The sequence below is a fragment of the Centroberyx affinis genome, unplaced genomic scaffold, assembly GCF_046629955.1.
Source record: "Centroberyx affinis isolate AG114_WGS23_722 - 3 ecotype Tasmania unplaced genomic scaffold, CSIRO-AGI_Caff_v1 ptg000200l_1, whole genome shotgun sequence".
Classification (NCBI taxonomy): Eukaryota; Metazoa; Chordata; class Actinopteri; order Beryciformes; family Berycidae; genus Centroberyx; species Centroberyx affinis.
Window position 1 is genome coordinate 18,277 of NW_027278893.1, and position 16,730 is coordinate 35,006.

The 16,730-nt window shown below is 43.4% G+C and overlaps 1 protein-coding gene across 2 annotated transcripts; it reads right to left on the minus strand.

Moving 5' to 3' along the window:
• Positions 1-1,569: 1,569 nt before the first annotated feature.
• Positions 1,570-11,989, minus strand: prdm11 (PR domain containing 11). 2 transcript variants are annotated; one of them, XM_071538927.1, is made up of 7 exons: positions 11,870-11,989; positions 10,808-10,870; positions 9,298-9,557; positions 9,028-9,095; positions 8,503-8,690; positions 6,778-7,311; positions 1,570-6,440 (listed from the first exon to the last, which is right to left on the minus strand). In XM_071538927.1, the coding sequence occupies exons 2-7, from the start codon at positions 10,830-10,832 to the stop codon at positions 4,279-4,281; spliced, it is 3,237 nt and encodes a 1,078-aa protein (XP_071395028.1). In that variant the 5' UTR covers positions 10,833-10,870; positions 11,870-11,989; the 3' UTR covers positions 1,570-4,278. The 2 variants fall into 2 exon arrangements, with proteins under 2 accessions (XP_071395028.1, XP_071395020.1); XM_071538919.1 differs by having other exon boundaries at positions 11,501-11,923.
• Between the last annotated feature and the right edge of the window lie 4,741 nt (positions 11,990-16,730).

Consider the following 16,730-nt stretch of genomic DNA (forward strand, 5'->3'; position numbering starts at 1 on the left):
CATTATGGGTATTTCACAGCCCCATAATGCTCTCAATACATTCATACCCTTACAGCTCTCGCCTATTTTTTTGCTAGGTGACCCTCCGCTGCAGCAGAAAACATTCCTTCCTTCCTTTCATGCAGCCTGGATCCAAGCGGCTGCTCAGCTTGGCATGGGAAGACGTTCTGCTGTGGAAATCTTTTCACACTCCGGCTGTTGGACAGCGGCACATCCTTCTTGGCAAAATTGCGGCATGGGAGAAGCTGTGTTTTTCTTTAACGCGTAAAAAGTGTTAATTGGAAACATTCCTCATTAAATGAGAGCTGGGGTCCATACCCCCCCCCCCCCCCCCCCCCGCCCCCGCGCTTCCCCCCTCAACCCTGACCCTTGACCCCAGCCAGGGTTCACATCCTGCCTCCTTCACCCCCTGCTTGGTTCCCCTTACCCGAGCCAGGGTTTGTATTCCACACACGCACACACACACACACACACACACACATTACTAGGCACTATTAGGCACTTAGCCGTTATGGTATTAAATTATTATACTTACACTTGCTTATTGACTTCACTGCTGACAGGAATTATGTTTTTACTTTGTTTTTCTTGTTTAATGTTTTTTTGGCACTCTGAATTTTATGGCTGCTCACCCTGTTGATGCTGGAGGAATCTTCTCTTATACTGTTGCACTAACTGTAAGACATCTGCTAAATCTACTAAGTTGTAACTGGGCTCCTGCGGTACACTGAGATACCCAGATGGTGCCAGCAGTCAGTAGATACTACAGCAGTTCAAGCTCCCATCTTTCTTTTTTCTTTAAACCAATGACAACATACTCATAAAAGCTTTACTGGGTCAAAAGCTTTACTGGGTAAATTATCGCAGTACATACCGCATCTAGTTTGCTGACATTTTGCCACAGTAGCTATAACACTAGATCATCAGAAAAAATTCTCCTCATGGTCCCAACCACCCGAACAGAGCCGGGTAAATCTGCCTTTTCCTTTCATGCACCGCAAACTTGGAATGAGCTGCAAGGCATACTTGGAATAACTTGGAATCTTTACCCTCTCTTGACATGTTTAAAAATATTTTAAAATCACAGCCTTACAGAACAACGTCACTGCTTTTAACATGTGCCATTATTTCCCATGATTCTTTTTAGCCTCTGATCCCTGTATGTTTTGTGCCTGTTTGTTGTGTTTTGGTATGTTTTTGTGGTGTAACCTGTCCCCGTTTGTATTTTTATATGAAACCTTTTTTTTTTTCTTTTTTTTTTATCTCATTTTGCTGCCCATCTTGACCAGGACTCCCCGACAGAAGAGATATTGTATCTCAATTGGACCTTCCTGGTTAAATAAAGGATAAGTAAATACATAAATAAAATAAAGTTGCATGTGGCAGAGACAGTAATTTAATCTTTTACTTATTTTTGAGTTTCATTTCCCCCCCCATCTGTGCGTTGTGTTTTGTCCTTTTTGGTCTTGTATTGTGCTTCAATGTCTGTGTATTCTAAAACCTAATGAAGTGCTAATCATGAAGAAAAACCCATACAAAAACAAATGACGACTTGGAATACCATGGAAAATATTTTATTCAGCAATGATATTCCATATATATAGTTACAATGTTTCAGAGTGTAACACGGTGATGTGAGAGGCTTCCAGTCTGAAGCTCTGATCTGTTCCAGTGGGTTTCATGCTGCTCGGCTCCAACCGCAAAGGAGAGCAGGCTGACTGACAGCTATTCAGATTATGCTTTTCAAAAATGTCCGCCATCACAAGTAACAAACATTCTGCAAAGTGTAGAGGTGCGTGGAATCAATTATCACTTCAAAGTCAATTGAATTAGTAAAGATCAACTCAAAAGGGCATAAACATCTGATGAATCTCATTTTTAAAAAAACAAAATTATTCCAAATATGAAGAAACACGTGTAAACCTTGGTTTACACCAAAACCACAACATTTTTATTTAACCTTTAATTTCTATGAGTTGAAAGATTCCCCATGTACACTATAGAGAGACTGTAAAACTCTCCTTGTGTCTGTTTGGGACATGATTCACTCTGATGATATCCATGAGGAACCAAGTGTTAGAAGCCATTATGTTTGACACCTTCTATGATTAGATTGTCTATGATTACTTTGCCAAGGAATGCGTTTCTTCAAAAAAAATCGGTGCTTCTGTTTTCAGCAGCTTAGTTGATTTTTGTAATATTATTTTTTGGCACTTTTTGATTTGACAGTTCACAGTAGAGGCAGGGAAGGTGGGAGATGGAGGGGGATGACATACAACAAAGGTCATGGGCCGGACTTGAACCCGTGACATATATTGTGATGTCACTGTTTAAACACACCAATTACTTTTGAGTCTTAAGGAGGGATGCATCCTCTACATATTACTTTACTCTCCACAAAAATAGAAAGGTGAAATATAATGCATCACTCTTTGGAAGTCAAGATCACACTCAGCCAACACAATGAAACAATATTAATACTCCAATACTCGATAAACAGCAGCATAAGGACAAACTGCCCAGAACTGGAAATGGCCGACAAAACTACATCAGATGAAATGTACTTTAAAATGTATTTTTTTTAAGCATATGAAATGAACAGAGAAATCATGTAGCCACAAATTGCTTTTGGTTCATCTGTAACCAGAATTCACAACCAGCTCCAGCACTGAAAATTCTCACAGTTCAGGAAACAACACAAACATTAAGAACATAAAGCCGACTGCACTCAGCTCTCAAGTCAGATTACAATCAGCCAAAGATCGGTATAAAGACGACCAGCCGATAAAAACACATATAAGGCATAGCATAAAATATTAGCATTCATAAGTCAAATATTTTTGGATTGTGACCGCAGCAGTAAAACTGAAATGTGATTGAACCAACAGTCTCTCCCCCCTCCAGCCCCCCACCGCACGGCTGCTCAGCAGACTGAGTTTATAGATGAATCATGTAGGAACACATTCATGTCATCATCTTGCTCTCATTACATCCAACCAGAATCCATTAACAGCTCAGACAGCATCCTGCATAACATCATTATGGTTTCAAAACATGTTGGTCTTACAATAATCATCACATGCATACAATAAAGACATGCAGAATGTGCTAAGAATAATAAGAATAAAGGCATTAATACAGGGTTGAATTTCTTTTCTCAACATTGTCATCTTTCAGTGGTATGAAAAGTAAAATTGTCAATAAGTTGTAAGAAATGATATAACAATCATTAACTGAAGGGCATAAAGCAAATTCAACCAAAACTTTGTATAAAAATAAAGCGGAAGTGAGCGTATGCCTGCTGAGCTCCGCCTGTCTCTTAGATTGCCACCATACTAAGTTTATTTATGTCAGCATAATATATCAATAGACATCTTAATAATTTTATGATACTACTTAAGTATATGCTAAAAGCAAAAACAGTTGAATACCAGCATGCAGTTTTAACTTACATATTTTAGTCTTGAAAATGCTTTGAAGCCTTAGCTTTGGCCTAGATGACAGCTACCACACTGGAAACATCCAAACATGAAGCCAATGCATCAGTGAAAAGTAGCAGGGAAATCATACATTATTTCCAATTCCATAGATATTTAAAAGGAACTACATAAATATCAGTTGCTGCAGTAAACATCTAGACAATGTCCCATACGGCAACATGTGGCATAGCATGGTAGCACCTTTTTCTTTCAGTTCTTGCATTTGATCATTATGGCACAATCATCAAATTCAGAGAAAAATACTTCCCTTAAAAACAGGCTCAAATGCATGTACAATATATACAGTTTATACAGTATATACAGCAGGTTTCTATGCATTTCTAATAGAAATATATAGCCTTGGATCATTCTTAGAGACATATACAGTATGTCTTAGTCTAGCTTTGTCATTTCTGCCAGGCACTAAATGACTTCTCCCAATGGCAAGACAGTTAAAGCAGAGAGCAGCTCAACAGCACAGACTTTAACACTTTTAAAACACTAACTGACTGTTCCCGGTGTAAAATTGGCTGCCATTCTGGCAACAACAAGCGCTTTATTCCAGCAGAGCCACTGGACTGCTATGGCAATTCATTCGGTAGCCCTCAGTTTGAGAATGCTTATCTGGGATCAATGGAAAAAGTCAGTCAGTTAGTCAGTCAGTCAGTCAGTCAGTCAGTCAGTCGTCGTAGTAACCTGAATGGAAAAAACTGATTCTAGACCAGAATTCCCAATCAGGGAAGATTTCTACTTGGAGGTCCAGCTGATTGCGGATGGCTTTTAGAGAGAGGTTTTCCTGCTAGATGTCGGGGTAGAACTCCGTGTTGACGTCAACGCTGTGCAAGACAGATTTCTGATCAGTGGCCGACATCCTGTTCAACACCTCGGCGGAAAGCGAGTAACTGCTGCCAGACTTCTCCTCAAACCAGCTGTCCAGTGCTCGCTTCGCCTCAAAGTTAGCGATGGGCGGCCCGTTTACAGCCAGGGTCAGCAGGTCGTTCATCTGCTCCAGGGTCAGCCGGGAACGATTGTTCTTGCACATCTTCTGCAGAGATCCTCGGCCTTTATCGCAGCAGGCCGTGGAACTGGGCAGGACCCTGACAATCTGCACGATCCGATTTAGCAGAGGAAAGCGCTGCTTGTACCTGCAGATGTGACTGACGACCTCTTTGAAGCCGTTCATGCTGTAGTAGTCTGCCTTCAGATCCCTCCACTCCACCACCAGGCTGCCCCTAGCCTCCGTCCTGGCCTGGAAGCCCTCCTGAGCTGCCGAGGGAATAGTCTCCAGATGATCAAATATCAGCAGGATTTCCTCCTCCCCGTAGGCCTGCAGGTCCTCCCGGTTGCGAGGCCAGGTGGACAGGTCCAAGACCTTGCAGGCCTTGGTGACAGAGCGGCTCTGCAGGTCCAGCCTCTGAGACAGGATGCCCTGGCTCCTGTGGCAGATCTTTTCTCGGATGGACTGAAACTTGGACTCGGCAACACGCAGGTTCTTCAAGGCAACACCATTGAAACTTTCACGGAAATTTTCCTCAAACTCCTGCAGATACTCTCCAGGACAGTCCACCAGCTGGCCGATCTCCTGAATGGCCTCCTCTATTCTAGTGTCAACCTGAGACACCAGCAGGTAGTCTCCCTGGAAGATGAAGGCTAAGCGTGAGAGAACAGCTATGATGTCCAGGAGGAAATAGATAAGCTTTACTGATTGGTAGTCCAGGAGGAACTGGAGGAGGGTGAGAGCGATGGCTGAAGCATCAGCCCTCTGCGTCTGGCTGCTGATCTCCTTCAGATGGGCGACCACCTCCAGGTAATCTTTGATGAGCGCATTAAGGACATTCGGTTCTCCTATGATCCATCGCACGGCCCTGATGTCTCCTAGGAACTCCGTCTCCTCTGACAGCGTCGGAGCTGAGGATCGGAGCTCGGCCATCATGCGAGGGGAGTAGCGGTAGAAACTGAGGAGCTGCTTCAGGTTGTTTTCCAGGTCCTCCAGGCAGGACAGCTCCTTCCCGCTGATGGCATCCAGCACCTCCAGATGAGGCCGGTGGATCATGATGGGAAGGCAGAGGATCCAGGGAAAAGTCTTTTGGACAGCGATGTACAGGTTGGCTCTCATTCCTGAAGAGATGTTGGTGCCATCCACACCCAGACCCACCACCAGCATGTCCTGGAACCTGAGTCCCAGGACCCCGAAGGCCCGATCCATGGCCTGGAGATAGCCATCCACACTGGCCATGCTCAGTCTCTGCAAGGACAGGAACTCTGTGTTGGGGGAGCCCTCACTGGTAGTGAACTGGATATAGACCGCCACAGTGTCTGAGAAAAGGTCGTCATTCTGGGCATCCATGATGACGCTTAGGAAAGGAGACAGACGCATCTTCTCAGCCAGGTCTTCTTTTAAAGCCCGGGAGATGTGGTGGATGAGGATCTGACAGTCACCTTCATTCATGTACTGGTCCACCACTTTGAGCTCACACTTCTTCAGCAGCTCTGCCAGCGGACGGAGGTCAGAGAAGGGCCGTCCCTCCAGGGCCAGGTGGTACGCTGCATTGAACAGCAGCATCATGTTCTTACACATCTCCTCCGTCTTCTCTGGGTGCATGCGCAGCTTGTACAGCTGCAGACACTTTTTATGGAGGTTGCTCTGGCTGTGGAGCTTGATGGTGTGGATCTTAAACTGCTTGGAGCCGATGATGAAGGCCGAGGTGCGGGACGACTGGACTGTGTACTGGCGGCAGACGTGGCACCACATCTCATTGAGGGTCGGTGAGTAGCGAAGGAACCAGAACTTTTTCAGCCACTCCTGCTTGAAGCGGCGGATCCGTCGTCCTGGTCCAGAGGAGAGCTTGGACGAGTCATCGGGAGAAATTATAAGGTCGGCAACAATCGACTCATCAGCCGAGTCCACATCCTGATCATCTTCATCCAGAACCACCTGAATGGGGGTCAGAGGCTCCATCCCTGCAAGGACAAATAAACACATTCAACACATTCTGCTGACAGCTTTATCAGAGGTCGAGTAATTGAAAAAAAAAATGATATGACTGTATCATATTATGATCAAGATGAAATATAATCATATCTTTTAAAATCATAATAGACCCACTGTGGATAATGATTCATATCACAACAAAGCAAAGGATATTAACTCAACATCATAAAACAGTTCCAGGCAAATTCAATTCCAGGCAATTTAATCAGAGAAAAACTATTCTCATTTATTCTGTGAAAACTCAACAGACGTCTTCTCTCGGTTCTAGCAGAAGAACAGCGCCTCTGTCACAGTTCTGGAACCTACCTTGAAAATCTTCGATGGGACCCTGCTCAGGGTGGGGCGGGGCCTGTTCGTGTTTAGGTGCAGCCTGTTCGGAGATGGCCGGGGCCCCTGTGTCCCCCTGCTCTCCTCTGACACGCGACAGCTCCGCCTCCAGCTCCAGGATCCTCCTCTTCAGTTTGACACAGTTGGGGCAGAAGGAGGTGGAGGGCTCCTCGTTGCTCTGGGTCTCCTCCTCTTTCTCCTCCACCTTCAGAGGAGGAAGGTTAAAGTCGGCGTCAGAGGAGTCAAAGCCGAGCCCCAGCACCGTGACTTTACACTCTCTGGGAAAGGAAGAATGTCCGGCCGGATTGGCCCTGGACCTGCCGGAGGCCTCCAGAGAAGCTTCGAGAACGTCTTTGAAGATGAGGTCAATCTTCTTCTTCTTGGCAGGAGGTTGGCCGTCTGCCTCTTCGCCTGGTTGCTTACTGAGGCTGGGCTTGCACTGCAGAGCTGACTGCAGACAGTGAGCTTTAATGTCCTTATCGAGCCTGGGCAGGACAGCTGGATTCCCAGAGCCTGGAACACAACAGTGCAACATGTTCACTTAGCTACATGAAGCTACAGTGCTATGAAGACAAATAGCATTACACTCTCAAAACACTAAATGTCTCAAAGAGACAGCAGTCAACGACGGTCATGTCCAACAAAGTAAATACAAGAGACCTGTCAAACATAAGATAATCTGCTTTGCTTACCTGCAGAGGAAAGTTATGGGGCTTTTTCTATTCTCTTCAAGTGGAGTTAAAGATGGCAATGTTCCAACAAACTGAATTTATTTGACAGTAACCTAGGCAGTCTCAGTGGTTCTGGTTTATCTCTGGGAGGAACTGACTCTAAACCCGCCAGTACAACAGAACTGACACTGTCCCCAACTACCAACAATCCCAAAGTAAAAATATCAGTAAGAGGTAACCACTATGAAAACTTTGAAACCTGTAGAGGCAATAAACTGATTGTGTTTTAAAGAACAAATCTGACATCATGGAGCTCAACAGACCAGTGTAACAACAGCACCATCTACTGGAGAATTTAGTTTGAGTCCCAGTGCATCATATTGGGATGCACTGGGATACCTGGATACAGGGATACTTGGATGACATATGAATACTATTATGAATTCTCTTCACACTGCAAAGGCTTACATTTTTAAGTATAAAGAGCAGTTTAGTCTTTAATAACGGTTTTAGAATCCATAATTCAGTTTTATCTTTTTAAATTATTTGTCCTATCACATCACCATCTATCCAAGTGAAGCTATATGGTGATCAAATATCATTTTGACTGAAAATAACCACTGTAAGGCAAATAATTCACACCAAATATTTCCTCTGATTGGTTTGATGATAATTGACAGCTGACAGTAATGACAAAACACTAGAAATACAACACAATTATATATTTGGTGGACATCAAATGAGAGTTTAATAAGACCAAGGATATCACCAGAAAGATCTGACTTTATGACATCGATGAGCATCCAAATGTCTGTAATGCTATTACTGTGGTTGGATTTCTTTATTCATCCTATCAATAGTGTCCACCTATGAAGTCTGGTCACAGTGCAGGACTAACCACGTCCATGATTGGTTTGGAAGATCCGACAGCAACGGCCTTCTGAACCTGTAGCCAACATCCCAAAAGTTTCACTGAAACATGTGAAACTGTAGCCATTGGCCTTATAAGGCAGCGACCACCTGTCCACCTCACCTGTGTCCAGGTTGCGGTCGATGCTGTCCTGAGAGACGCTGTGGAGTCGCTGGATGTACTCGTCGCTGTACCACACCCTCAGCCTCTCTCCCGCCACCAGCTGCCGGCGGACTCTGAAATAGATGTTTTTACCGTGTTGAAACGCCGTCAGGTTCCTGTCGCTCTCATCCGACGAGGTTCGGACAAACCTGCGGGTCAGAAACATCACCCACAAACCGTGGATTTCACCATTAGTCCTGTTGTTACCTGTGACAGATGATATTGTCCTTCACACTCTTCAGGGTCGTAGGAGCAAACTAAACCACTGGAATGTATAGTAGAGTAGAGAAAAACCCTTTGACATCAGTGGGGAAATCAGATTGTTTTTCTCAATTTCTGAAAGGTTGATCAAAATACACCAAACAACTAAATGGACCCAGGAATGCAAAGTACATCACCAACAGCTGGTATTTTAACAGAGAGTGTTTCAGGGTGGATTTTTCCTTTAAGACTCACTCATTAAATATTCAAAGTAATGAACGCTACCTCATCCAGTTGGCTTTGGTCTCATCGCTGCCATCGATGGAACGATATGCATTGTTAAAATCAACGATCTGGAGAAGTAACATTAGAAAGACATTAACAAAACAGACAGAAAGACAGGTAGACAAGGCAAACAAAACTGGTTCTAGATTGGCTCCAAACTGTCCCATGATAGGTCCTGGACTGATCCTGGAATGTTTCTAGACTGGTTCTAAACTGGGCTGGAATGGTTCTAGACTGGTTCTAAACTGGTCTTGAAGTGGTTGTACTTACTATCCAGGAGTAAAAGCCAGAGGATTTGTCCTTGGACACCAGGTCCCCCTCGTACGGACCAAAGAGCACCCCCCTGGGGATGTTTGCATCCACGCAGCGTACGTCGACCTCCTCTCCCTCGGTGAAGACCTCCACGCCCGACGGGACCGTGAGCGCCGCCCTGTTGGCCGACCCCAGGGCCACAGGAGTATCAGGGACAAACAGCGGGGGTCCGTGGGAAGGACACTCCTTCTGAAAATAGTCCTGGCAGTCCTCACAGACTGCAGGCAAACACACCAGCTGCTCGTTCATACTTTACACTGGTATTGACCTAAAATTCAATACTTTCGGATTTCTTCAGATTAAGCACCATACTTACATACTTATTAAGTGCTTTAGGAATAACAATATAATATATACTGAACAAAAATATAAATGCAACACTTTTGGTTTTGCTCCAATTTTTCATGAGTTGAAATAAAAAATCTAAGACTTTTTCTATGCACACAAAAGGCTTTGTTCTCAAATTTGTTTAAATCCATGTTAGTGAGCACTTCTCCTTTGCCAAGATAATCCATCCACCTGACAGGTGTGGCATATCAAGATGCTGATTAAACAGCATGATTATTGCACAGGTGTGCCTTGGGCTGGTCACAATAAAAGGTCACTCTAAAATGTGCAGTTTTATCTTGAAAAAAGACATTTATTAGGCACTGAACTATGGATCTCACATGACTAGGGCTACAGATACGCATTTTTTGAAAACCAGTCAGTATCTGGTGTGACCACCATTTTCCTCATGCAGTGCGACACATCTCCTTCGCATAGAGTTGATCAGGTTGTTGATTGTGGGCTGTGGAGTGTTGGTCCACTCCTCTTCAATGGCTGTGTGAAGCTGCTGGATATCGGCAGGAAGTGGAACACGCTGTCGTACACGCCGATCCAGAGCATCCCAAACATGCTCAGTGGGTGACATGTCTGGTGATGCAGGCCATGCAAGAACTGGGATGTTTTCAGCTTCCAGGAATTGTGTACAGATCCTTGCAACATGGGACCGTGCATTATCATGCTGCACCATGAGCTCTGGTGGACATTCCTGCAGTCAAAACTTGCGACATCTGTGGCTTTGTGTTGTGTGATAAAACTGCACATTTTACAGTGGCCTTTTATTGTGACCAGCCCAAGGCACACCTGTGCAATAATCATGCTGTTTAATCAGCATCTTGATATGCCACACCTGTCAGGTGGATGGATTATCTTGGCAAAGGAGAAGTGCTCACTAACATGGATTTAAACAAATTTGTGAACAAAATTTGAGAGAAATAAGCCTTTTGTGTGCATAGAAATGTCTTAGATCTTTTATTTCAACTCATGAAAAATGGGAGCAAAACCAAAAGTGTTGCGTTTATATTTTTGTTCAGTATAAAACCCAATCAGCTAAACAATAAAAATGACAGTGATGAAACGACAGGAACACTGGGATAATGTAAAAGCCTAAAAGTTAAATAGTTGAATTGAAGACGAGACTTACACCAGAGGTCCAGCGTCTCGCTCATGGTGGAACCATGTTGGCGGAAATCCACTTCACGACACTCTGTGGAGGCCCAGACCAGAAAATGTCACTTTTTACCATTCTACTGACCTCATCTGTTTCTAACTGCCTAGTATTTCTGAGTGCTGAGAGATTTTTAGTCCAGTATCCCGGGATGTCAACTATGAGCAGAGACCCTGAAACCAGCAGGTCGCAGATCAGCAGAGATCCTAAAACCAGCAGGTCCACTGGTTCCAGATCAGCTGAGACCCTGAAACCAGCAGAGCTTCTCGTTCCAGAACAGCAGTGACCCCAAAACCAGCAGGTCTACCGGTTCTGTATCAAGTGAGACCCCAAAACCAGCAGGTCTACTAGTTCCATATCAGCAGAGACAAAAAAAACAGCAGGTCTACTGGTTCCAGATCAGCTGAGACCCTGAAACCTGCAGGTTTACTGGTTCCATATCCGCAGAGACAGTAAAACCATCAGGTCTACTGGTTCCAGAATAGGTGGAAACCCTAAAACCAGCAGGTCTACTGGTTCCAGATCAGCAGACCCCCAGGCAGTAACTGGCAAGATTCTGACCATGTCAACTGTTTGGAGAGCTACTCAGCACTGTGTGTACATGATACTACTGATGATACTTCTATAGCTGACAGATTTGCTACTCATCTGAACATTCTCGCTCCTTACCGCCTGGACTTGAACATTTCCGCATCTAAAACCAGCTGGAGATGAGCAGCAAAGGTAAAAAAGATCCCAGACAAAGAGAAAAACTCCAAATTTCTGCATTCGCCCGGAATCTTAAGTGTTGGCTGGATGTGGATCCTGTCGCTCAGAGGGCAGACGGACCAGAAAAGACTGAAAACAAAAGTTGCCTTCAAGTTTTCACATTAATATCATTAGAAAATCCGGCAATGTGTGGATTTGTGGACAAACCGCAGCTAGTCGTGATCTGCGCAACGCTTTCTGATCGGTTTCCGTCTGCAGGCAACTGGCAATCTGCCTACTGTTTTCGGAAGCCATTTTCAGTGGCCACATTGGCTACTAAGACAGACTCACCTTGTGCAAAAACGCAGCAGGGACCCCGACTCTCCCCCGGGTCTTTCCCGAGTCTCCCCCCGACCACCGAGCACCGACCCCCGGCGGCTGGCTCCGCGGCTGCCCGCCGATGCAAAGTTTTTCGTCAATTTTTGCAACGAGTCAGTCGCCTCCCCGAGCTTTGACCACCATTTTTTATCACAGGAAATGACATGGAAAACGGAAGAAAGCAATTGCACAAAAAATAAAGTTACTGTGCCAATTTCTGCCTGGTCTTGTTCTAATAAGACCAATAAAACAGTTTCCAGCAGCCATGACAGCGCAGGACTTCTCCCCCCTTTTCTCTAAATGAATAAAAAGCAAAGTCACACAGATGAGACACGTTGCTTTTCACAATTTATTAACAAAATGATAAAATAAATAAATACAAATTGATCAAATGCTCCTAATATCAACTCCTCCCCATGTTCCCTACAGTATTTCCTAAACACTGCATACAAAGAATTCATCACAGAAGAGGCTCAATACAGAGGTAAGAATCCCACCAGACCAGTCACAATGTCAGGCCAACAGAAGACACATCTGGAACAGAAGAAAAGTCAAAAAAATAAACACATTCCTTTCCAAAATCATTATGAAAAAATACAAACAATTATACAAATATTCAGATTGTGTAATTAACAATTTACACATTATTCAGCACACCAGGTGAACTTTTTCTTTATTCATATCGCTACAATGCATCTCACCAAATGGAAGATAAAAAAAGACTTTTTTTTGCACTCAACACACCCCCAATGGAATTAGCTGTGGATGAGGTAAGAAGCTTTAGGTGTAGGATCAGGACAGGATGGATGGTGAGCATTAAAATGGATTATGTCATGTATCAACAATACTAGAAGGCCACAATCATGACTTGGATCATTTGAACTAAAAACTCAAGACTAGTCAGTGTGAACTACTTTACAGGATGCTTCCGGAACAATCCACTATGGAAGGAACTGGAGATGAACATTTTAATGCATAAAAGACTTTTACTTCCTCTATTTCCAATACAGACAATCTGAATGGCTCTCAGCTGCCAACAAATGGTCCTTTTCCAGCTTGGTGAATGCACACAATGCTGACTCAGAAATTAATATCCAAATGATATGCATCAAATACATAAAGGCTTCCAAATAGAAATGCACATTTGCAGTATTCTTTGGATATATCAGTTTTAGAGCTTGACTATAGAAACCTAGGACTTTTCTCTAGAATACGACGATGCACACACAATTTGACATAAGACTGTTCGAGCCCCCCCACAGCTCTGCTGGGATCCCAACATTCAGCATGGTGCATTAGCCAAGGTCAAAGTCAATCTACGCTATGGAGCCAAGACGTTCCCAGCTCAGTCCATAGAACATGGTGTTAGGAAGAAATGCTTCGGTTCTACTGACATGGATGGCTACTGCACTGTTTAACTCTAACTGCACATTTTTGGCATCAGGATGCCAGGATGTTAAAAAAAAAAGGTGACTTGAATTTCACGTAAAAACTTTTAAAAAAGAAACCCAAAGCAAATGCATATTAAAAAGGTTTGACAAATCTTGTATAAAAATTTGCATAAGAAGGCATGCTTTCCACTGGACTGAGTGGACAGATGTCGCTAATTGGGTGTAAGTCTGCCCAATCAGGGTGCAGGTTAGTTTGTTCATTCCAAATGCACACAGGCTCCGGCTCACATGACCTGATTTAGCAAACTCATCCCTCCTCCAAAACAGAACAGAAGAACAATCACAACACAGAGGGAATGATGAACGATTCAAAGGAAATGAAATGTGCTTGGACTCCAGCTAGCGGCATCCTGTGTGTGGACTGAACTTCAGTAAAATGCCTCTAGAACTCAATCTGGAGTCTGATCCAGAATTATGATTCATGTCGCTGACGGACCCCATTTTACACTCGGACAATAATACTGGTCAAACCAAAAGTGCATCACAAAACAAATGGCTGTCACACCTGATCAATATCCCAATCAAAATCTCATCAATTCCTCATTGGAGCAGTTTTAGTGACCATGACAACCGCTGGGTGGCAGATTTTCACAAACCAACCTCTGACGTTAGCCAACGTCTGCAGGGATTTTTAAATGTAGAAAACTGAATTCATCACTTTAAAAAGGAAAAAAAAAACACATTTAAGGCAACTCCTATATAAAACAACAACAAAACACTATCTGGTCAATCTAAACAGCGTAATGTGAAATGCAGTTTCAACTTGCATTGACTACTGGCAGCCTGAGGTGAAGGGACTGGGTTTGGAGTTGTGCTCCGTTAGGTTAGCCGGAGTTTGGAGAGCTCGGTAGGACAGACCGGGGTGGGAGGATTATCTGGAGGGTTCACAAGTCACAGTGCAAGTCAAGAGACAAATATTATCTGCTGTTTGAAGAAAGGCACTCTAGGTACCTACTGTACAGAGGGAAACGTCCAGTTTGTCTGGAACACAAGTTCAGGCTCTTTCAAAGAAACTTGTTGAGTGAAGAGACTGGACGACTACTCTGCTCTATCCATGTGTGAACACAGGCTAAACATGTTGAAGGAAATAAGGTTGTGTTTCATTGAGAAGTTAACATCCACCCGAGCAAGCCAAGAAACTACTAGAACAAAATACACAACAATGAATGGAATTCACAAGGATTTGCGAAACATATTAGAATTGCATCTCTTGGCCAAACAGTCTTTTCCTTCCATGTTCAACTGGCTAAATTCTTAATAATGGACATAACAGATTACATTTATCAGTCAACGGAACATACTATGGCCAAAAATATAGAAATGTTACAGAACTTTCTGTAATAATTTTTTCTGGGATCCCCTGCTTCTGACTGAAGGCAGTTTGTACATCTGATGTCAGAAAATTAAATGTGGTGTATGATATGTTGATATAGTCACAAAGTCCACATGATATGGAAGGAGACAACTATAACTGCTTCTTTTAGTCACCCAACAATATATTCACCCCCTCAACTATTTGCACATTAGTTGTGCTATTAAAGAATCTCATTGGCGATCTATGCAAGGTAGCTCTATCTAACCTTGCCAAGAAATTTACGTTAAGTCTACGTTAAAAATTTACGTTAAAAATTAAACTGGAAAGTCCAGTTTGAGTATTCACCCTCCTCATTTCATTGAAGTTGCATCACTAGATGTTTGTTTTCAGAATTTTATACTATCACATGAAAATCCATAATTCCCTTTTCACTTATGATAGTAGACAAGTAATCCAAAATAAATGTGTTTTGAGATAATTTTCTATCAAAACCAAAGATGTGAAAGGTCGGGGTTGTTGCCCTGGAACACCTTGAAAACCTTCGAGGGTATTCAGGGGTGAATACCTTTTTGAGTGACTGTATAGTGAAATTAAGCAAAATGTTCCAATGTAGCACAAAGAAAACATCATTCCAGAGTCCAGCTCAACCCGAGGCACGTTAATGAACAGATCAGAGTTTGTTAACGCCCCAAACCCAACAAGTAGCCAGAAGTCATGATCAATTCAGCTGACAGAGAGACCCAAACTGACAGCCACCAAGCCAACTAATACAGCATCACATTTCAGCCCAGACATGCTCCAGAAAGAAAAGAGATGTACTAATCTACTTATGAGGGGATGAAGGGGTTTCTAAGACAGAAGCCCAGGCATTCCTTCTGAAAATATGAACTAAACTTGAGCCTTAATGTCAGAGAGAGGTTTAGATTTCCTCCTAGAAAAATATTGGCAATGTGGGGATAAGTCACATCACAACAACGAGATGCATACTCTGTTTAGTTCCATATTAACATACAAAAAGCTCTTCAGCACTTCTTTGTAATGCAGCAAGCTTGTGCTTTAATTTCAGGATTTGTGGTATTTTCCTTTGAGATCCGTCTGAAGGAACAGGTTCATACAACAAATCCTCCCATTTCAAGGAAAAAAGTTCCTTTAATGTTATTGTTTAATAAGCTCTCCTGCCTCTATCTGGGGAGTTCCAATTTCTGAAATGGTAGTATCTATAATTCACGATTGCCAATGACTTGATCTTTCAATACAGTAAGTGGACTTGTCCCTGCTGAATTTGGATACAATAGCATTTTGGCAGTTCAGAATTCAACAGAAATGTACATAATGCAAAGATCACCACTTCAAAAAGAGGATTCCTTTGTGTTAATAATGCCAGTCCAACAGGTTCAGGAACAGAAAGCACTTATTCTGAAGACTAGGAAGACCTGAATATCTTTTCCTATAAAAAAGAAACACAGCCCAGATATAGATAGTTTTGTGTGTTGACATTGCAATATTGCAATTTCACATTTAGTGCTCACAGTTGACACACTTGACTCACAAATGAAACTCAATCACTACACTTGACCGACACCACTGAAAACATCTGTTAGGCTACCACGCCTGTTCAACCTCATCCTCGGTACCTGGTCCATGCTGAACATGGTGCTCAGCGTCTGTTCTGCCTGAGCTCAGGGATACAGGTTGGAAAGTGATAGGGGAGGTCAGGGCTGTTGGTTGATAGGGGGGGGGTCAGGGCTGTTGGTTGATAGGGGGGGTCAGGGCTGTTGGTTGATAGGGGGGGGGTCAGGGCTGTTGGTTGATAGGGGGGTCAGGGCTGTTGGTTCATAGAGGAAGATAGGGCTGTTGGTTGAGAAGATAAGTTTGGGATAATGGTTGATGGGAAGGTGAGGGTTGTTGGATGATAGGGGAAGTTAGGTTTGTTGGGTGATGATGGAGGTTAGGGTTGTTGGATGATGGAGAAGGTTAGGGCTGTTGGTTGATAGGGGAGGTTAGGGCTGTTGGTTGATAGGGGAGGTTAGGGCTGTTGGTTGATAGGGGAGGTTAGGGCTGTTGGTTG

What these genes read in the sequence shown, in the direction of transcription:
- prdm11 (XM_071538919.1), bottom strand. Translation starts at nt 11,525, where the DNA reads ATGCGGAAATGTTCAAGTCCAGGCG. An exon ending in ACCAAAGCCAACTGGATGAG is followed by an intron (nt 8,691 to 9,027) that starts GTAGCGTTCATT and finishes TCTGACCCGCAG; the next exon opens with GTTTGTCCGAACCTCGTCGG. An exon ending in TCCCATCGAAGATTTTCAAG is followed by an intron (nt 6,441 to 6,777) that starts GTAGGTTCCAGA and finishes TTGTCCTTGCAG; the next exon opens with GGATGGAGCCTCTGACCCCC.